The following is a 21,788-nucleotide window of genomic DNA, read 5'->3' on the forward strand; positions in this document are numbered from 1 at the left end:
CCCCTGCATGCTTTTCCTTCCTCTCTTCGCTTCACTTCCACTTCCCTCTCCCTTCACTTTCTGCTCTAACAAGCAGTCTGATTTCCCCTGGAAAATCTACACTCAGTAAACGTTCTCACTGGCTCTGATGCTCCTTACTGAGGTATTAATACTCCAGGGAATAAAAACCCCAAATACTATTACAAGCATTTGTATGGATCAGTACATGCACTGTAAAACTGTTTTGCTGATGAGTACACAGCATACATAGAGTATGCAAATGTATAAATGTAGCTGTTTAAAGCTTGCAATTACAAAAATTAACTATTTTATTTAATGCAGTTTTCTAATAGCATGATGATCACAACATGATCATCGCCTGTCCTTGGTGTATTGTTTACTTTTGCCACATCTGCTTAGACAGTGATTGGTGGCTTTTATTTAAAACTATTCATGTATGCAGTGAATGGTTTGACAGGCAATACTAACTCTGGGAAACTAGGTTTCCTATTCAAAATTAAAATATGGATGTGTCAAATAAAATATAAACAACAGCGATTACTGCGAAAGCTGTATATTTATTTTAAGATGGGATTAGAAAAAAACTGCCATGTGAAGAAGAAAGAGAATGTGAAGGCTTACTACCTGCAAGTATATTAAGTCTCATTCACTATATGTAGGGAAGAGCAAATGAGGGTCTGGTTTCAGCATGAAGGTTCAGCATTTCAGCACCATGGACAGACACTGAACTGTTAGGTTTAAAAGCTTCAGCATGATGGACAAAAGCAGAGACTGCAATGATGCAATGATGACTGGTGGAAAAGAAAGAGTTCTTAGTCACACTTTTTCAGGTTTTCGTGGAAAAGTATTGAATACAGTAGCTATAAATGTTTAAGCATACATCTATGTGCCCACAACATAGCTTTTTATCTGATTTTTTTTTTTTAAAAAGCAAATTGTAAGATCTTATTGATGTGCTCATGTTATTAATTATTTTACATTTTTACATTTAATGACATGCACCTTATTGGGGAAGGGGGAGGCACTGTGGATGTTTTGTGCATTTGTGTCTGTGCTATCTTCAGTAGTTAGCCTCTAACATTCAGACAATACTCACAGTTAAGACTAAAATTTAAGTTGCACAGCTATAGTACATGACCCAATATGCACTAAAATGAGGCGTCCTATTTTCACATTTGGTATTTGATTCATTTTATCCCTGGGTGAGTGAGTCATGGCTTCTTGTTTGGATCAACGTGTCTTCAGCTGCAGTTTCACACTGCAGGAAAGTTGGAGTATGCATGCTTATTTTGGGTCAGGCCTCCTTAAATAAGTCATAGTGATTTCTCCGTACTTGGGAAGGACGGGGCTGTTGTGCAGCAGAGCCTTGATCAATGTTAGCCGCTCAGCACTGGATGAGTTGTACAGAGCGGCCTGAGGCCCAGCCAATGTGGCTGCCATGCTGCCCTCATTACAGTAATGATCTCCCAGTACACAGCTCCCACGTGAGGCCCCATTAACACAGTGACTGTCGCTATACCTCGCAAGCTCTTTGAATTTCTTTCTGTAACAAACATATTCGCATTCACTCAAGAACTGACAAGTGGCCATACTTTCTCTACAAATTACAATTAAGCAAATCAAATAAAAACCTAGGCAAGCCATCTCGAAAGGCATGTGAAAATATTTCCTATGCAAAAACTTAGATGTTGATATTCTAAGCATGGCACTATGGGTTATTGGATTTTCACTTTACATAAATAGGCTTAAAAATTGATCTTGTGTCACACCTGTGTCTTCGTCAATGCTAAAAGTGCCCAGGCCGCTGCCTCCTTGGATAGAGTACTTAAGCACGCCATCTCGTCCCTTGTCGTCATCTTTAGCGTTGACAGTCATGACACTTGTACCTGCACGAGAGTTCTCCTTCACTGAGCCTCTCACAGCAAAGTCGGAGAAGTAAGGCGCATACAAATTCTCATTGACGTCCACCACCTGAAGAAATGTAATGGTGCACATTAATTATGACAGAAAAACTGTGTGATATTATCTGTAGTGTGTAATCGTGTGGCATCAGTAGACCATCTGTATATTTCACTGTTGTACGTGTTATTGCCTGTCTTGGAAGTTAAATGTACCGTGAGCTAAATGCTGTCACGCATTTAATCATCTATCTAACCAGTGTCATAAAAATGAGCGAAGAATTAAAAGAAGAAAGATCTAAAAAAATACAATTGGACATCTTATCAACAACTGGAACCTTGAAAATAACCAACCAAATCATCAATGATAATGTAAATTGACAAAATTGATCATTGGCTTTTTTTTTTCTGGACAGCACACAAGAGAGGTAAAGAAAAGAGTGCAGTGGGTGGAGAAAAGCCTCAGGGGTGATTTGCCAATGAAGAATAACAATAAGAGTTAAAGGGAAGGTTCACAAAATGGTAGTGAGACCTGTTATGATGTATGGTTTAGAGACGGTGGCACTAACCAAAAGACTGGAACCTTGACACTAACACCCCAAATTATTGATAATAATGTAATGTAAGCTGACAACATTGATCATTTGCATTTGAGAGGCAGGGCTGGAGGTGGCAGAGCTGAAGATCACTGGGAGTATCCAGAATGGACAAGATTAGAAAAAAGTATGTCAAAGGAACAGGTCAGGTTAAGCCAGTTGGAGGCAAAGTCAGAGAGGCAAGACTGAGACTGTTTAGATGTGTGGAGAGGAGGGATGATGAAATTATTTTACAAAGGATGTTAGATATGGAGTTGCCGGTTAGGATCACACATAAGATTTGTGGATGAAGTAAAGGAGGACATGTAGCGGATTGATGTGACAGGTGCTAGGGAGAGGGTGAGATAGAGATGGTGATGGAGATGGTGATCCCTGAGATGTAGAATATTTGAGCATGTGTGCTACGCACCTCTACCTCCACAAACGTCTGGCTCCTAAGGCTGGGGATTCCTCTGTCTTCAGCAAGCAACGTCAGGTTGAAAAACTGTTGTTTCTCAAAGTCCAACTCCTTTCTAATTATCAATACCCCACTTATAGGACCGATCTATAAAAAGAATTACATCATAAACAATCTATACTTCAATAAATGTAAAAAAAAATAAATAAAAATCTTAACGTGTGCAAGATTCTGTTCACACTGTGTCATCACCTACCTCAAAAGTGCCATTAAAGTCATTGATTAAGGAATATCGAACTTGTCCTCCAGGTCCGATGTCTGGGTCCTGAGCCTGCACCCAGGTAATCACAGTCCCGGGCGGGAGATCCTCTAGTACTCGAGCACTATAGCTGGTAGGGATGAAAGCTGGAGCGCAATCATTGACATCCTCCAAGATTATACTTAGAGTAGTCACTGAGGACCTTCGAGTGCCTCTTTCAGCCATGTCTCTGACTTCAATCTTCAATATGAATATTGGAAATGTTTCTCTATCCAGCTGGCTAGCAACAAATACACTTCCAGTTTCACTGTCAATACCAAACTGAGGAACACTGGTGAGCATTATATAGGAGAGCTGTCCATTTTGACCCATGTCTCTGTCAAATGCAGTGATGGTTATAACCTCCATGCCAATGGCTGCGTTTTCTGAAACAAGGGCAGAGTAGCTGTCCTGATAAAACTGAGGGTCATTGTCGTTTGTATCCTCAATGATCACTGTCAGTAATCTCCAACTGGACATCTGAGGAATGCCCTGATCATAGATGGTGATATTAAGGAAGTAACGATCCACTCGTTCACGGTCAAGTGGCCGGAGTATAGTTATCAGCCCACTCTCCATGTTAATATTGAAGCAGTTTTCTTTGTTACCATCAGAAATGGAAAAGAGAACGCGGCCATTAAAGCCTGTGTCACCATCTCGCGCTCGCACCTGAAATACACTGGCACCGGGAATGAGGTCTTCTCTCACGAGAATACTTGTAGGCAAGGCCTCAAACTGTGGAGGCTGTTTGTTTGTAGAGAAAATATCTGTGTAGCTCTCATCTGGTCTCGGTCTAGCCATAGCAGATGCCTTTGAGAGCATTTTTTCTGCCAAAAGCTGGGCTACCCTTGTGTCCTTGCAGTTGAACCCTCTGGGGGGAATCCTACCCCTCACCACTGATATATTCACAAATGTGGGATCAGAGAACATCTCTCCATCTGTTGCAACAACTTTGAGGTTGAATACCCCACTTTTTAAACTATCCACTGCTAACGATCTTTTCAGTGACAAAGCCCCAGAGTCTGGATTTAAGTTAAAATAATCTAACTCATTCCCAGAGAGTATCTTGTACTCAACTAGTCCTAGCTCATCCATGTCAATTGCTGACAAGGTGACAACAGTCTGGTTGACAGGGAAGTCACGGCTTATCATCCCTCTGCAAGAAACCTTCTCAAAAAGAGGCTGATTGTCATTGATATTTATTACACGTATGGTGATATTAACCTCACTCTCCCTTCTGTAGGGTGAACCCCAGTCAGAGGCACGCACTGCGAAAGTGTAGATATCATCTGATGATTCAAAGTCCAGATCTCTAGTAATTCTCACCTCCCCTGTTTTCTGGTCTATGCTAAATGGAAGAGACTGTTCACCACTAATAGTGTGACTTACATACCCATTCTCCCCTTTATCATCATCCACAGCAGAGACCACAAGGACAACAGTACCTACAGGTACGCTCTCGTTGACGGCAATATTGTAGAATGGCTTGTTGAACACTGGAGAGTTGTCATTAGCATCCTCGATTTGAATTTGGACACTTGTTCGCTGCTCACTTATCATATCAACTACCTCCATCACCATGAAATCCTGTGATATCCTTGTAAGCTGCCTGGTGGTCATAATAACTCCAGTCAAAGGGTTTATATCAAAGTACACTGGATCTGAAGGGTTGCTGAAGCTGTAATTGACTCTCAGAGGAGCCGGGGATATTTTCACCACCTCTATAACAGAGCCTGGGGGAGCGATTTCACTCAGCGTGACTACATAAACATCTTTTTCGAAATTCGCCATCACTGGGTCCGGTTTTGTAACCAACAACTGAACAATTTGGGTATTAGAAAACTTGGGAGGCATACCTCTGTCCTTGGCCTGAAATGTTAAGTTGCAGCCATAAGGAAATGTATCCCAGCCTACAGCTTCCGACGTTTTAACTCTGTACTCGTTCCCAACAGGCGAACGATCAACCACAAACTGCTCAAAGGGATCCCCCTCAATGATGGACACCCACTCTATATCTCCGGATATCCCTTCATCTTTGTCCTCCACATTAATTACTGCATACACGGGATTCTTTTCTTCCCACGATGGAACAACAGCGACTGCACTAAGAACGGGAGCAAATTCATTTACTCGCTGCACAGTTAGTACAAGCCTTGCTGTGCTGCTGATACCACTATTCCCATAGAGTTTCATCCCTCTGTCAACCACCTGTACCTCCAGCTCAAATCGGTCCTGTTTGTCCATCCTTGGTCGACCAGTCAGGGTGATGACCCCGCTCGTCGGATGAACAGCAAAAAGATCTATTTTATTCTTGAAAAAGTAGTAAAACTCTCCATTCGAGCCTACGTCAGCATCTGTGGCTGTCACACGTCCTATGCTGGCACCCAGAGGGGCACTCTCAGAAACAACAAATGCGTAGGAAGTTGGGGAAAATAGAGGTCGAAGGTCATTTGTATCCAAGACCTTGATATAAACAGTGGATAAAGCCTCTAGGCCTCCTGGGGCCGAGGCCTTAACTGTCAGAGTGTAATTATCCTGTACTTCCCGATTCAGTATAGCACCACTACCTCCATTAGTGCATATGCGGAGAAAACAAAAATCTCCCATTACAAAATCTTCAGCCTGAAAGATGCCTTCACTGTCTCCCAACACAATGGAGTATTTTATCTCAAAAGACCAAGGTGGCCCGAGAATGATGCCCATGTTGACTTCACTTTTGGTATAGGTTCTTGCAGCAGAGTTCTCAAAAATGGACACATTATATGCAGGCTGAGTGAAGAGCAGCAAGCGTTGCCCTGCTCTAGAATCTGTCAGAAGCTGGGCACGGGTTGAGTGGAAACATATGAAGAGGAAGAAGAAAAAGGAAATAAAAAGGAAAGGAAGAGAGAAGCTGGGCAGGGGGTGCATATTTCCCCACCGATTGGGCTTCATCACTATCCCATCATCCAGTCACCCTGTATTTGGAAAGAATCACAATTAAAATAAAGGACTTGATTTTAGTTGGTCATTCAGTGGGAATGTGTGTTCTGCTGATAAAAAAAAAAAAAACTTTGGATGATCAGGCACAAAAACATTTTAGAGGGAGTTATTATCACTACATTGATATGATGATGCTCACACTTTGCATTGAAACAATGAGAAAGGCTGTGAAGCCACGAATCAAATTCAAACCACAGCTCACTTGCACAGAAACACATCATGTCATCTAAATAAAATAACAGGGGTCATAATAATAAAGACTCCTTTAACAGAGACAAGCAGGGCTGTGATATTTTCAGAAAGTAGAACATAATTACAACAAACACATCATTGTGAAAGCACAGACAACCAATTCAAAACCAATTTAACAAGTGTCAGACAACAAAAAGGGCAAAATAATAAAAACAAAGAAGTTTAAAAAAAATTTCTTCTGTTGCCTACAAATTTTTATTGCTGTTTTTTTAACTATTGCTTTAGATACCGTGCCATTCACCTAAACCATAGGTCTCTACATGATCATGACTCAACTTCGAGAAACACTGAAATATACCGGATCTATAGATAGGACTGTACCAGCAATAAATAAATAAATAAATAAATCTTCAATCACAATCCAGCGATTTAACATCAACATCTGCACAATCGTGTCCTGCAGTAATCCAGTGAAACGCGTCTCTGTGCAAAATCCACGAGTTTATTAACTTACACTTTGTTGCTACAGTGTGTCGCTTAAGTACCGGTGCTGGATACATTTGTACAGACTTCACTTACACATTGCAAAGTGACCTACCTTTAGATGAAACCGATGCAATCAGTGAAATTAAATCCTGTCCCATTCTCACTCAATAATTACAAAAAAGAAAAGAAAGAAAGGCAAAATGGCCGCTTATGGATGCGCGAAAAAAAGCCTTTAGATATATCCCGATAGGCAGTTATCTAGTACACTGCAGCTATCCTCGTAAAACTATAAAGCTATTGCCCTCGTTCCATGCACCTGATAACTGTAAGCCTGAGTGCAGAGGGCTATCCCGGCTTGCATTTGCAATAGTTACAACCAAACTAAGATTAGATAAGTTCTACATTCGTTTTCTATAAGGTTAAAGTCCGAGAGAGATGTGAACCAGAGAAGATGTCGCTTATTGCAAGTTTGGAAGCGGCCAGCATCAGCTGTCGCCTGTGTGGGACCGGAGTGCGCTCACAGGCTGGAGGTGGTGGCGGGCAAGCGCCGATCTTTGCCGAGTGCAGCCGACAACATCCGGAAGTGTAATGTTCAACACCTTAAAGCAAACGGCGGCGAGCTCTCTGACACACGAGCTCTGTAGTGGTTAGTTAGAAATCTGATCATTCGTTGTACTTCTCCCATCAGTCACTATGTCTGTTTTGTGTTATAACAAGGGATGTGGACAGCGATTTGATCCAGAAAATAACCAAGCCGGTGAGTGGTCTTACTTTACCATCGATGTCCATTGTATGTTCCCTGAGTGTTAGCAAGCTAACCTCTCATCATCTGGAAATTTCTACCGTGAGCAGGCCCGATGGGCCCGTGTTGCTAACCTTATGTCAGTTAGCTGTTCAACTTAATTCATTCGTTTCCTTCGTTTTATATCTGGTAAATAACACGTGGGCCCTCTGCGAGTTAGTTTTATCATGCTGTAGTTAGCATGTTAAGCTCCTGCGATTAAAAGGCAACGTTAGACTTTGCGGGACCGTTGTGCGGACGCTGTAAGCGGTTTAAAGTTTCAGAAAGCCGGTTTCTTCCACATAAAGTATCTAAAGATCGTTATTCACGTATACAACGTCACATGTGTAGCCATATAAGCAGTGTGAATGCGGCAGTCACATTTTCAATTCAACGTTGGAAGTTTTAATCACTTGCTTACAGTCGGCATCTCTTATAGTGATCTTAGTTCATCCGGCTGGTAATTATGTGACTGAATTATTAATTATTGTGAATCATTGAACTTTTTCCACTTGGCTTTAGAAGAAAGTAGATGCTAGCTCGCTTTTAACTGCTTTTAACTGCTTTCCATAATCAATGCAAACAATTTAAAGAGAAAACTGAAGAGACGAGTGGGACCAGTAGGCAGTTAACTACTTATTAAAAGAGTCACCACAGTGTGCAAGAAAATATATACAAGAAAAGCTTTAAGAAATACTAGCACAACAACGGGGAGGGAGGAGGGGGCAAACCTTAAAACACAAGTAAATACATGCACATTTAGGTAACAAGTGCTTCTGTATTATGAAACGTATTTGTGATTAAATCAGTTGCAAACACAGATAACACTCTGAAATGCACCAACTAAAAGTGATGAGCTCCATTGTGACTTTCGAGGTTACTGAGGTTGGCTGTCTGACCCTGATGTTGGAAGTTGAACTAATAATCATTCTCATAACTCGGATGATACTCCATCTGCTGGTTAGCCTACGTGGTTTCTATGTTTGATAGTGTTTTCTGTACTTGGAGCATGTTTCAATAAGCAGTTGTATATCCCGCATGTCTTCCCTTGACAGTCAAAGATGTAAAATTAGTAGGGGGAAACTACTTCCTCCGCAATACACACAGTGAATGAAAAGAAGTGCAATGTATTTATCATTATCTTTTTTTTTTCTGACTGCCAGGCTTACCCTTGAGGGAAGCCAAACTGTGTTTTGAGCCCAGAGTGTTCACTGCCAGCAGCTACACATCGATACGTGAAAGTGAGAGCAGGTGGAGCAACCAGTTAGAAATCAGGACATTTTACACAGGCAAACATGATGTGTTTACATGTACCCAGAAGAGGGGCCATGTCTGTAGTTTAACTAAGATGCCACAGGGGTCAGAGGTGTTTCAGGCAAGCCAACAAAAACAACACTTTGCATTTCAAATATATATTTTTTACCTTTTTTAAATTTTAGCAAAATATAGATCTACGACATAGATCTTACAAATTTAAAGGAGGCCCAAAGTTCAGTTGGTGTTTCCAGCCTGTTATACAGTTAAAGTCCGGGTTTTATTTGACATATGGCAAATTTGTGATTATTAATATTTCATGCATGTAAAGGATAACTAATTAAATTCTACACTTTTTTGTTTTCTTTAAAAAAATGTGCATTTTCAGTCACCTTACAAAACCCACAAATACTGTGGAGTAGGAAGACGATCGCTGTCATTATAAGCCACACCATTCTCCTTATAACAGATGTGTTATTCGTGTTTATATGAAGCCGCATTGAAAAATAAATAAATAAAATTCAAGATCGCAATTTTGTCTTCAGCTCCCACGACAGAAACCTCAAAGTGACTTATTTCCTTTCTTTAGAATAGTCCACCTCTATCCTCAAGTAATCTAACATTGTGCACACCCCCTGTGTAGGAGTCCAGTCTGATTTCCATTTTAATGGGATGCTTCTTTTCTCATAACAGTAGAGTATATTATCTTTACCTTCAGAGGTATGCAAGAGGTGTGTCAAAGTCAGGAAGCACAGATTGGGCACAGCTCTGGCTGTACTACAGGGAAAATGCTTGATTTATGGTACCCACCGGCCAATTTTCTTTATTCGTTCTGCAGCAATTTATTTTTAAAGAGTAGATGATGAAAATAGAATACGAGTTACAGTAAAACCTCAAATAATGATGATGGTCGTGTGACTAAAGTATATCACAAATTTGTTATTTTCAAATATTCATACTGTTTTTAATATATTGGTTAAATGTGTATGTATATATTGTACTTTGTGCTCTGTAGATTGCTCAAGTAATAAAAATTTGTTTTTTGATAACTAAGGATGTTCATGCCATTCTGTCTTTCCGGTAAACACTTCTTGTAGTTATTGGTATATATGTTGTTGTTGTTGTTTTTAATCCTACAGTTTACATATGCACATATTAGAATGTCAGTTCAAATTTTTTGCATTATGTCTTTAAATCATTCTGAGTACCTTTTAATAAATACTCTGAGTGGCCAAACTTGACTGCAAACTACCCATCATTACATAAAGTCAGCATTTTTCAAAACAAACGTACACTTTTCCACAGCGGCTATTTAGAGCAGCCTTGTAAACAGTCATTGTTCCCACAACTACACGATTTCTCCCCAAAGTTAATCAAAGATGCATTTTGTTTTCACAGATGGCTGCACCTATCATCCAGGAGTCCCAGTATTCCACGATGCCTTGAAGGTAAAGCACCCGAAAAAGCACAGCTAGCTTGTGTCCTCTTCCTGTTATTTGATCAAAGCTAATGTTTCTGTTATTTCCTTCAGGGATGGTCCTGCTGCAAGAGAAGAACTACTGACTTCTCAGACTTCCTCAGCATTGTTGTAAGTTCTCTGTTTAACCTTAGTCGTTTTCTCTGCACTATTCTCCATGGTGATGTCTCTGTTGTTTCATAGTTATTGACTGGCACCTTTGCCATGGCCAAAACAGCCTGAGCTTTTATTTTGTGCCAGTCCAACACGGTGACCTTCTCCTCACAGGGCTGTACAAAAGGTCCCCACAACAAAGAGAAGCCCCCTGAGCCGGTGAAACCAGATGTGACATCTTCAGGAGAAAAGAAGGAGTTAGAGGACCAAAAGCCAAAGTTTAATGAGTACATCATCTCTGCACCGAAACCTCAGGAGGCGATATGCAGACCAAGGTTAGCATCAGCCATATTTTTATGTTTTTTAATGCGTTCATGTGAGCGATAGCCATTTCTGGAGGCATCATGTTTCTGTGTTGTCATTTTTTTTTGTGTGTGTTGCACTTGGACCTAAGGCTGAACGGATTACGGTTTTCAAATCTAAAGTCAAGGCAACTAAATTGTCATGAAAAATAAGCTCTGTTTACGAGGTATTTTTAGGACTTAAATCTTCAAACGTATGCTAAGCATCAACGGGATACTCTGAAGTGTTCTTACCAAGGTTTGGGGTTTTGTTTTTTAACCTGGGTGGTTTCCCCCACTGTTAAAAGAAAGTGGACAGGCTCAAGGACTTAACACTGAAATATTAAAGCCCTTCTCAAGCAGAGTATAGATCCTAGATTGGGTTTGCACCAAAAATTACCCTTCCAAATGATTACTGCACACAGAAGCACATTTTTGTTTTTTTTTCCTTATAGTATTTTAATATATATTTGTTGTTATAGTCCTGATGAGCCAGCGGTGAGATTGCAGCATAAAGTCTCTGCATCTCTGAAGCAGGCTCTGGAGAAACTTAAACTAACTGAAAATGCTGAAGAGACAAAAGGTAAGAGCTGAATTTGTTTTTTGTATTTTTTGTTTCTCTCATTACTTCTTACATTTTAGACAGAAAGGTGATGGTGTCAGTAGGACTTCTGCTGGGAAGCTGCCATCGTCTGTGTCATTCACATAATATAATTTGAGTTAAAGCTTCATAAGAGTCAATGTACTGTTTTATAATTTTCTTCATGGGCTCAATTATTTTCTCTTTATAGAGGAAGAAAGTGACGAGATCAAAATTGGAACGTCCTGTAAAAACGGAGGCTGTACTAAAGTAAGTACTAACAGCAGCTTTAATGTATGAAGTCACATTTGTTTCATATGTTGTATTGTTTCTTTGTAAGTATATGTGTAATTCCAAGTTGTTCGTGATAAATTGTATTGCAAAACTGCTCTCTGAAAAAGGGGAAGTGGATCTTTTTCCTCTGTCTCTGCATTTTCTCTGAGATGGATATGAAGCTAAGTTTTTGGGGGCTCAAGCTAATCGGGTCTGTCAGAGCAGAAACTCTAAGATTAGAACAGAAATTGTGAGTAAAATTGTCATTGACATGCGTAGTAGAAGCTTAGAGTGGGATTGTAGTGATTTACATAATTGTCCTTTAACTTGTTTGCTTGAAAGCCACAACACATTTCCCCAAGGGTTTCTTGCTTTTAGTTTATCCATAAGATTGTGTCTTTGTAGAAGCCTGGATTGGTACTTTTTTGGACTTTTAGCAGGAACTATTTTTCTAAAACATTGGTACATAGACTATTACAATAGTATTTACAGAATACAGTCAGTGGAAATGATCGTTTGCTGAGTTGCAAAGAAATTAAGAGACTGTCATTTCCAGAAAAGAAAATGCATAAAAGTTCTAAATTGTTTTTGAATGTCATTGGGTGAAAAAAGTATTTAATCTCCCCAAAAAAAACATGAATTAGTACTTTGTGGAAAAACCCTTGTTGGCAAGCACAGCAGTAAGATGTTTCCTGTATTTGGTCACCAGGTTTGCATATAGCTCAGAAGTGATTTTTTTTTTCACTCCTTATTACAGAAACTCACTCCTTTTGTTTTCTATGCTCCTAATAAGCAACTCCAAGCTTCAGCTCTCTCCATAGATTTTCTATAGGACTGGGGTATAAAGACCAGCTAGCCACTCCTTTGTTGTGTTAGCAGTATATTTTTGGGTCTTTGTAATTCTGGAATATTCATCTTCAGTGTTCTGGCTGATTGAAGGAGGTTCTCGTCCAACATTTGACAGTACATGCCTCTTCCATTGACCCTTCAATTCAGTGAAGTCGTCCTGTACCTCTAGCAGGGATAAAAGCATAGTGTTTCCCCCTCTGTGCCCGACTGTGGGCATGGCATTCTTTGAGTAATACTCAGCATTTGTCTTCCTCCAAACCAACCGAGTAAGTTGATGCTAAAGAGTTGGTCCTTGGTTATCTGACCACAGCACTTTCTCCCAGGCCTTCTCTGAATCATTTAAATGTTCACTGTCAAATTTAAGACGAGCCCATATTTGATGGGAATCAAATACTTACATTCTAATCACTTCGAACTTTTATGTAACGTGGGATTTCTTTTTTTGTTTGTTTGTTTCCATGGATTTATGGTTGATATTCGGTCTCTCTCCATTAAATATGAAACTACTATAAAAATTGGAGGCTGTTTATTTCTTTTCACTGAGCAAACTTCCAAATTCAGCGGGGCATCAAATAATTATTTCCCCCGCTGAGCTTTAGATTTTTATAAGCAGGACAGTTGAGGAAGTTGTTGTTGGGCGCCTTCAGGCTCAACAAGAGTTGAAGTAACAAAGTTGGAATTCTAAAACTTTAACTCAAGACATTTAATGGTTGAAACAGAGCTAATTGCCTCATTTGCATTTTTTCACCTGACAAAAAAGCAAAAAAGGTGTTTGTGTTTGTTGAGGGCTCAACTGTTCTTGTTATCCTCAGAGTTTTGAAGGACCTGCAAGTGATTCGGATGTGTGTCTATACCATGCTGGATTTCCCATCTTTCATGAAGGGTTAGTATTACTGATCGTGTTTTCAAATTATTATGTAGAGAGTGTTAAATTCACCCGACTCCTTTCCACCTGTGTGTTTCTTACATTAATGCGGAATATTAGATCTGCTCTCTGTAAAAGAAACATGAAGGCACCATTAGGATTCTCCTGTTAGTCTTGTTTACCTTTTCTCTTGAGTGACAAGTTATTGACTGCTAAAAATCCAGCAGGTGTTATATCTTTCCTGCATCTCCAGGATGAAATACTGGAGCTGCTGTAAAAGGAAAACCTCAGACTTTAATACCTTCCTCTCTCAAGAGGGCTGTACAAAGGGAACACATCTATGGAGGAAAAAAGATGCGGTAGGTGTGCCAGCTTGGCAGCAAGTAATCATTTATGTGTGCAGGCCTGCATAAAGGAAACTCACCTGTGACTCCATCTAGTGGTGTCTGCTGGCGGAGGCTGAAAAGCTGAATTTGAACATTTGTCTTGTATGAAAATTCTTTACAGGGTAAGAAGGTGGTCCCGTGTCGGTTTGACTGGCACCAGACTGGGACGCAGGTCATCATTTCTATCTATGCCAAGAACGCGGTCCCAGAGCTAAGCTATGTGGATGCCAACAGCACTACGGTGAGTCTATCCAATCGTTCCTCTTCATATCAAAACATCTTGGGTTTGGATTTTTTTCCTTCTTATTATCTAATGCTGATTTTTGCTTTTCTCCTTCAGCTCGACATACACATTATATTTGATGGAGAGAAGGAATTTGAGCAGAAAATCAGCCTTTGGGGAGTAAGTCTTATTTATTATTATGTTATTAGTCTGCACTACATTTCATTCAGTTTGAACTCATTTATTTTCTTTAATTATAATGTAATTTAAACCAACAGGAAAAATAAGATAAGAAATTTAAATTTCTTTCTTTTCTTTTTTTTTCGCACCCTGTTTGTTAACGGAGTCTTTTGTCTTGCAGGTGATAGACGTGAGTAAAAGTTTGGTGAACATGATGGCGGCCAAGATCGAGGTAGCCATGAAGAAGTCCGAGGCGATGTCCTGGGCCCGTTTGGACCTTCCTCCTCCTCCTGCTCCACCCAAGGAGAGCGAGAAGAAAAAATCTGACAGTGAGGATGAGGATGAAGATGAAGATGACTGATAAGATTGAAAATAAAGACACGGTGTGTATGTTTAACTGAACCCAAGATCACATGCCTCACAGTTAATTCGTTACCTCTTTAACTTTAGCCTTTCTTTGTCAACATCAGTGTTTCTGTTTTTCAAATTAAAGAACTTGACTTTTCTCCCCCCCTCCCTTGTGGGGGGGGGGGGGGGGGGGGGGGGTCAACTTGTAGTAACAGAATCTTTCGTTATTTTTTTTTTATATATATAATTTTATTTCCACAGTGATTTAAAAACTGAGTTTCAGCAGGCTTCCAGTCAAATCCCAGCTAAATTGCACTGAAGTCCCTGGAGAATTACATCATGCCTTAAAATAAGTTGTCAGTTTTAATTCTGCTCACTTTCACACCCATGCAGACCCATGTCACACTAATGGACCGTGGCTGTGACCAGATCTCATATTTTCAGGAATAAAATCATTTTTGTTTTTCCTAAATTTAATACATCAGACCAAAAAGCTGCCCCAGATTGTCTTGATTTGTCTGCTTACGTCAATATGTTATCCAAACTTGTGTTTTATGAAATGTATTCTGAATCAATTGTGAGACGAGAACTATCACAGCTGAATTCTCTTGAGATATACTTTGGAGATGCACTCTAACTATCCATACCTTTCTCAGTAAAAATTGTAAATTTGCTCCAAATTATGTTTTTTACTTCACTACACTCAATGTAAATTTTGTACAAGTTTTGCTTTCAGATACTGTATTTATCTTATTTCTTGTCAAAACAAAGTAGTGTGGTTTTAATGAGAATGTACTGTAATGCCAATTAAATACAAAGTATTTTAAGCAAAATATTGTATCATAAAATGCTATGCTCGAAAGCATGTGTCTAGGCTTAGATTGTATGAAGTGTTATTTGGCAAAAGGAGAAGCAATGGAAAAGTAAAGTTCTAGGAAAGGGAAGCAGTTTGTCCGACCAAAAAATAAATAAACTTCTGAGATTAAATTTTAAAACTGGAGTGGTTGTCTATGGTTTGTGTCGCAATTTGAATTCAAACATATACACTTTGCTAAATAAACCTTTTGTCTTCAGAACAGCCTTTATTCTTCATGGCATAAATTCACCAAGGACCTGGAAACTCTCCTGATATTTTGGTTCATATTGACATGATCGCATCAGTACAAGCATAATGTGAATTTTCCATTCCACCACATCCCAGTGGTACTCTATTAAATTGAGGCCGCGTTGCCATTTTCAAGAAACCAGTGTGAGATAATTTGAGGTTTGTGATGAGATGTGTTATCCTGCTGGAAGTGTCCATCATGCTTAGGTAGGCTGAGGTATTTGAACAATTATCACTTGGTACTAATAGACTCAAAGTTTGCCAACATAAAACTAGCCTCAGTTTCCCATTCTTGGCTCACAGCAGTGACCCTGTCTGCTGCTGTAGCCCATCTGCTTTAAGGTTTAACGTGTGCATTCAGCAGTGCCCTTCTGCATACCCTGCTGTTACCTTCCTAACAGCTTGAACTAGTCTTTTCCTTTGACCTCTGGTGTCAACAAGGCATTTTTTAGCAAAGCTCACTGGAACTCATTTCTTTTTGCCAACTATTCTCTGAAAGCATCGGAAAGCCTAGAGATGGTTGTGCAGGGAAAATCCCAGTAGATCAGCAGTTTCTGAAACACTCACATCAGCATGTCTGGCACCATCAACCATGACACGTTCAAAGTCATTTAATCCTTATTTCACCTTTCTTCACCATTCAGATGCTCGGTTTGAACTTCAGCAGGTCACCTATGTCTAAATGCCTAAATGCACTGAGTGGCTGCCATGCAATTGCATTTGCATTAGCAAGCAGTTAAATAGATGTACCTTATTTAAGTGGTCAGCAAGTGTACATTCAGTCTCATAGCTACAGAACAAAAGCATATTTCTGTTTCACACAGATGATTTAAACTCATGTTTCCTTCCACCCATTTCTGATGCACAGTGTGAACTTCAAACAGGACATCTTGACCAATTTCTACATCTGCAAATGCATTGATATGCTGCCATGTGATTGGCTGATTAGATATTAGCGTTGCCAAGAAACTGAATAGGTGTACCTAATAAATTGGCGTATTGGTGTATAACATATGCAGAACAGGGTTTTGTTTTAATCTCGCGCTCTTTCATGAGTGAAAGAGTATGGGAAGCTGAATGCTTTTTTTAGTAGGTGTGACCTTTCAAAAGAAGCTTTTGAACTGCATCGACTTTTGGAATTGCAAGGACTTTTACAAATGTCACTGTGTTTTTTTTTTTAATCTATTGCATTCGTCATAGGTTAGAAATCTGAACCTAATCCGTTGCTGCTGAAGTCTCGGTTCTTCACTTTTAAGCAGATAAAACTTTTTCTCTCTCTCTTCCAAAAAACATTTTTCACATTACAAACATGAATCAATTCAAACATTAATCAAAATGTGGTTCAGTCAACTCCCACATAAACATAACAAGGGAAAAAAGGCTCTGACGAAACACTTTTCTCTTTACTCTGAATTGCAGTTGTGTATATATGCACATGACGTGCTTTTAATAAACCATAATAAATGTTTGTGTATATATGGCTGACGCAACACACTCCAGACCAGATTTTCAAGGTAATCAACTAAACTGTATGAAATCTAGAGAATAAATGTGACGAGTCACTGTGGAACATCCCCTTGAAAAAAAAAAAAGACCATGTCAGAAATGATCTTCTTGGTAGAGTTTGACAAGTTACCAGTTGTAGGAGGAACACGTTTAAAGCTTAACATGGCCCATAATCCATTTTTGAAAGTTACTGCATGCACAGGTTTTTATTCCCACTTGTAATACAGTTAAATATATTGGAAATATCAGATATCATAGACGTTGTTTTTAGTTAGCATATAGTTCAAAGTAAAAATTCACAGTATTTTTATATTAAAATTCATAGATGGATAAGACTAAGCTAGACAGGCTTTGCCTTCACATAGTTGTTTGGTAGTTATGTTGGTTGGTTTCCTCTATTTCATTGCTCCGGATAAGTGGTTGTCTTTCAGGGAGAGCAAATGCATGTTTCCAGCTTCTAGCACGCAACCAGGATGATCCTTTGTGCCATCGTTTTGTAGTTAGGACCACAGCAGCTATGGCTATTGTCAAAATTCCTCCACAAAGCCCTGCAAGAAGCAGCCACGGCCACATGTCCCGCAACTCCTCGAGGGAAGGGTGCCATGATTCTGCTAGCTTTTGACCTGCAAAGAGGACATAGCTGGTTATGTCAAAGTAGAGTTTACTTTTTAGGTTTCAACAAAGCAAGATAAGTAAATGACCTAAACCCCTAAAGGCAAAATTACAAGCCTTTAAAGCATATATGTTTGCGATTAGGACATTGTTTGGTAAATTCAATAAATGTTGTTGAAGAAGGGGCTGGCATAGGCGATCATAGGGTAACTCACTAGCATCTAGCAGGTGGGTGTATTCATATCCCAGGTCTTTGCTGGAAATAAAGAAGTCTCTGTTCCTGTGCAGAGGTAGGATTGGTGCCATGTGGTATTCGCTGTTGTGCCCTATAGGAGCATTTGACTCTGGATACTGGGATGGAGATGGTCTGTGCCTCCTGAGCCACTGCTCATAAAGGCTAACAGGGACAAAAACAAATACAGTACCAGTGTTAAGTTCAAGCATTGAGTGCAAATGTACGGTTTTCTGTGTTTTTAAGGTGTTTTTGTCTCTCACCAGTCAACAAACGCATGATGAAGCAGAAATATGGGATCGTTCGCAGAGCCCTGCACTGAAGACATGGATCCGTTCATGTACACGTGTAGAGCAGCATGCATGCCCAAACGAGAACTGTTTCCCAACCCCGTCCGAGGATCTCCAAATCCTATAAAATGAAAAGTGTCTCATCAGCTTGACAAACATAGTAGCATGTAGTTGGGTTTTTGATGTTACACAAAATTAAATTCTGTTTTTATTTACATAAGTCATGTCACGTCAATGCAGAAGTCTCAAAATATAGCTATGTAGCTATATAGCTCCAGTCAAAGGAAATTTACGGATAAATTTGAAACCTTAAGCCCTTTAGTAAGGGGATAGAGTGGCTCTGTTTGTCTATCCACTTGTCTCCTTAAGAGGAAGGATCACTGCAAAACAGTGATAAACTGTTCTGAGTTATCACTTTTTATAAAACATTTTAAAAGAGAGGATGACAATGCACTCTCCATGATCTATGTGGGCTCACTGACTAGTTTGGCACGTATGAAAATGATGTAAATCATATGGTGTGGCCCTTGCAGGGAAAAGATCTCAACACAACTGCACAGCTATTGAGGATTTTGGACCAATCTGCTAGACAGAGCTTTATGTTATCACCATAAACGCTCATTAAGGGAATATCTTTCCATCCCTTCTAGTAGGGTTCAAGATGCTTTTACAGTCAAAGTTACTGAAGCAGTTTGGGTGGAACATCATGTCCGAACAACCTGATAAACTTGTCCTTTATTTTGTCACATTTCTGTAAATGTTTATCGATTAGTCCCTTTCTTTCTATGACAGCTGAATTTGAGCAAAACACTGCTGTAATCCTGAAGGTACTTTAATCCTACACAGGTATTATATGTTAGTAAACCCAAGAAGGACTAGTTTTTTGGGGGGTTTTGTAATGCATTTTACTGAGTGAATTTTAACACTGGAGACTCCAATTTGAGTTTAATTTTAACCAAATTTCATTTTCACTGTATGTGCAAAAATCAGTTCAAAGGCCTCAAAATGAACCCAAAATAACCAGAGAAATCGAGGGCAGCCTACACATTTCAGGTGCCCAGAGACAGGCAGAGAATCAAAATAACGCAGTAAAAGCAAAGACTGTATGAGTGATAGTGAAAAATAGGAGTGCAGAGAGGTAAATTGCAGTCTGGGTTTGTATATGTGGTCAGGCTTATCTGACCTTCCAGAGTGTTTCTGAAGCTCATGTTGGCACTGCGGTCCATTGGTCCGGTGTCATAGTTGGTCAGACTCAGCGTGAACTCCACATCATCTGCAGTTGGTAGTCGTTCCACTACATTGCGATTGTGGTTTCCAGGGTTACGACGCAGGGGCCCTTCCTCTGTAGCATCGCACAGCACACCTCTGGCACTGTAGTCCTGGGCTTGGGAGCACAGGACCTGTGGATGCAGACAGACAGTAAACAGTACAGAGCATGCAAAGAAAATGTGTTTGAAATTAGAAAACGTTGAAAATAGTCCTGCTCCGAGTTGACTGTATGAGACCAAAAGCTGACTGCAAAAGCAGTATTGTATTATTGCAGTTGTTGTATAGTTGATTATTGTATATTTTATGTTTAAAAAAATTGCCGTATGCGTAAAGAAAGGTTGTTTCGTCCTTAATTAAGTGAGAGCAAGTGAACGCGTTTACCCTCCAGGATGAGAAGACCGAGCCGGGGCTGATAAGACTGGGATCCTGTGTGCTCCGGTCCCCCATCAGCTCGTCTGTGCACACGTCACAGCCCTGGGCATCCCTCCAGTCCCAGTACGGGATGGTGAAACTCATGTCTCCAGTCAGCTTCCTGATCTCGTGCTCCCAGTGCAACAAGTATGCTCGGTGCCACGGGAGAAATGCGGGCCCCCAGTGGCCAAAGTCCACATCGGTCCACACATTCCCCGGCCCGCCTAAGAGCGCATTCCGGGACACGTAGTAATGCATCCACACAAACACGTCATACACAGACACTTCGGCAAACATCGGGTTGGTTCCGTTTTGCATCTCCCTGTAGGTTCCCGTCACCACAACATAGTCCCTGCTAATTGTCTGCTTGGCCAAGTTGAAGTAGGACACGAGTTTGATTCTTTCCGCCCTGGACAGATGAAATATATTCCTCCTCAGAGACTCTCTCCTCTCATTACAGTTCTCACCAAAGTAGCCAAACATGCAGTCCCCGCAGTTAAAACCCATAAAGTTCTCAGTACACTGGCATGTGCGGTTGTAGAAAACCAAGGGCCACTTCTCTCTGTCGTCCAATCCCGAGAAGGGGTACTGCGGCCCGTCGGGCTGCGCAGAGACCACCACATCCTCGCAGGTGCCCCGGCCCGAGCTGGCACCGCAGGCCGAGCCGTCTCCTTCCCAAGGCGGGCAGCACTCCTTGGTGCGCAGGGCTTCCTGAGTTGCGCACAGGCGGGGGAACTGTTGATAACTGGGTACAAAACACAGAAGAAAACAAATGATTTCCAGAGACCACATTACAGCAATCTTTCACGTTAGACCAAGACCAATAAAATAACCAGAAACGTTATGAATTCTTGGCTTAAATCCTCGCCCATTACCCCCACCTCTTTTTGTAGAGGTAGTCACATGCTGCTCAACCTCACTTCAGGGGATGGGGGTGGGGGAGGTTAAGCACTCTACCATGAAAAATAAGACTTTGAATGGGATTAACAGTATCTAGCCTACAGCCTGCAGACTTTAGTGATGTAAAACTGAAATAATTATGGTCTGTGGGACTTTTTTTGTTTTGGTTATCTGATGAGTCTACTGCAAGATAAACCTGTATGCCCACTTTTACATCAGAATAGTGTTCTTTCTTCATTATTTTCACAGGTTATGTGTTTCAGATTCTATCTGCGTGCACAGCCCTAATAATAAGAACAAAAAAACCTCATGATCTACACACTCACATGCTAAAATGAACAGTTTTTCCTGCCATTACGGGATGAAACTCACCATGACAGTACCCAAACCACAGGAGAAATATGAACAAAGACAAGCAAACATAAAAACACATTTTCATATTTTAATCTGCTTTCATGTTGTCGTTTCTCTCCTTTTTGTGACATGAATGAAAATCAGTGAGTAATCACTGCTAAATAACCCAATAACTTCAAATTATGCACTAAAGATGAAAATTTTCATTGCATATATGATTTGTATGTGGTAGGCTATTTGTATGTAGACTGTTGTGTAACCAAGCATTCTCCAAAAAGTCCTTTATGGATTTTTTTACTGTTTAATATCTGTGGTCGTATGATTCTGAACCCGGTGTCACCATCCATTGTGCACTACACAGGAGACTTCATATGACGAGCTGATAAGATAACTGCCATAAGCAATAGCTTTATTGTGGTAATATTATAGAAAGCTTTATTGTGCTCTTTCAGTAGAAGCGGTAATGTCTGTGTCATCTCCACTGCTATCTCAACTTCACTGGAAAGTTCAACTTTTTCACTTTGCGGAAAAATTTTCATGTGATGTTCACGGGATTGGGACATTACCCTTGTCGACAAGCGAGTCCCCACCAGAGGGCGTTACGTAGCCATAA

The 21,788-nt window shown here is 40.3% G+C and overlaps 3 protein-coding genes across 7 annotated transcripts in view; 1 reads left to right on the plus strand and 2 right to left on the minus strand.

The window, feature by feature from the left end:
- fat3b (FAT atypical cadherin 3b) overlaps positions 1 to 6,189 on the minus strand; it is a 65,556-nt gene extending 59,367 nt beyond the window's left edge. For all 3 annotated transcript variants that reach the window (XM_087847314.1, XM_087847313.1, XM_087847312.1), the window contains exons 1-3: positions 3,148 to 6,189; positions 2,904 to 3,038; positions 1,770 to 1,971 (exon numbers count right to left, since the gene is read on the minus strand). In XM_087847314.1, coding sequence (XP_087703440.1) covers positions 1,770 to 1,971; positions 2,904 to 3,038; positions 3,148 to 6,120 — 3,310 coding nt within the window. In that variant the 5' untranslated portion in view covers positions 6,121 to 6,189. The remainder of the gene's footprint in view (positions 1 to 1,769; positions 1,972 to 2,903; positions 3,039 to 3,147) is intronic.
- Positions 6,190 to 7,416: 1,227 nt separating this feature from the next.
- On the plus strand, positions 7,417 to 15,491 carry chordc1b (cysteine and histidine-rich domain (CHORD) containing 1b). Of its 3 annotated transcripts, XM_087847315.1 has the most exons (13): positions 7,417 to 7,603; positions 8,791 to 8,868; positions 10,280 to 10,329; positions 10,413 to 10,469; positions 10,626 to 10,786; positions 11,275 to 11,375; positions 11,584 to 11,642; positions 13,307 to 13,377; positions 13,613 to 13,718; positions 13,867 to 13,986; positions 14,086 to 14,148; positions 14,330 to 14,531; positions 14,758 to 15,491. In XM_087847315.1, exons 1-12 carry the CDS (start codon positions 7,540 to 7,542, stop codon positions 14,507 to 14,509), a joined length of 1,110 nt encoding a protein of 369 aa, XP_087703441.1. In that variant the 5' UTR covers positions 7,417 to 7,539; the 3' UTR covers positions 14,510 to 14,531; positions 14,758 to 15,491. The 3 variants fall into 3 exon arrangements, with proteins under 3 accessions (XP_087703441.1, XP_006800135.1, XP_006800136.1); XM_006800072.2 differs by having other exon boundaries at positions 14,330 to 15,491; XM_006800073.2 differs by lacking the exon at positions 8,791 to 8,868 and having other exon boundaries at positions 14,330 to 15,491.
- Positions 15,492 to 17,289: 1,798 nt separating this feature from the next.
- Positions 17,290 to 20,728, minus strand: LOC102783044 (tyrosinase-like). Its single transcript, XM_006800074.3, has 5 exons — positions 19,892 to 20,728; positions 19,425 to 19,641; positions 18,215 to 18,362; positions 17,935 to 18,116; positions 17,290 to 17,730 (listed from the first exon to the last, which is right to left on the minus strand). Exons 1-5 carry the CDS (start codon positions 20,711 to 20,713, stop codon positions 17,465 to 17,467), a joined length of 1,635 nt encoding a protein of 544 aa, XP_006800137.2. The 5' UTR covers positions 20,714 to 20,728; the 3' UTR covers positions 17,290 to 17,464.
- Positions 20,729 to 21,788: the final 1,060 nt, after the last annotated feature.

Source organism: Neolamprologus brichardi, chromosome 10 (genome assembly GCF_056152115.1).
Source record: "Neolamprologus brichardi isolate AB-2024 chromosome 10, ASM5615211v1, whole genome shotgun sequence".
Classification (NCBI taxonomy): domain Eukaryota; kingdom Metazoa; phylum Chordata; class Actinopteri; order Cichliformes; family Cichlidae; genus Neolamprologus; species Neolamprologus brichardi.

Bases quoted from the DNA above. Each gene is read 5' to 3' on its own strand.
- chordc1b (XM_006800072.2), top strand. From the start codon at position 7,540: ATGTCTGTTTTGTGTTATAACAAGGGATGTGGACAGCGATTTGATCCA. The intron at 8,869-10,279 runs GTGAGAGCAGGT...TTGTTTTCACAG, and splicing joins CTACACATCGATACGTGAAA to ATGGCTGCACCTATCATCCA. The intron at 10,787-11,274 runs GTTAGCATCAGC...TTGTTGTTATAG, and splicing joins GAGGCGATATGCAGACCAAG to TCCTGATGAGCCAGCGGTGA.
- LOC102783044 (XM_006800074.3), bottom strand. From the start codon at position 20,713: ATGTGGTCTCTGGAAATCATTTGTTTTCTTCTGTGTTTTGTACCCAGT. The intron at 19,642-19,891 runs GTAAACGCGTTC...CTGCATCCACAG, and splicing joins CGGTCTTCTCATCCTGGAGG to GTCCTGTGCTCCCAAGCCCA. The intron at 18,117-18,214 runs GTGAGAGACAAA...TGTCCCTGTTAG, and splicing joins CATCATGCGTTTGTTGACTG to CCTTTATGAGCAGTGGCTCA.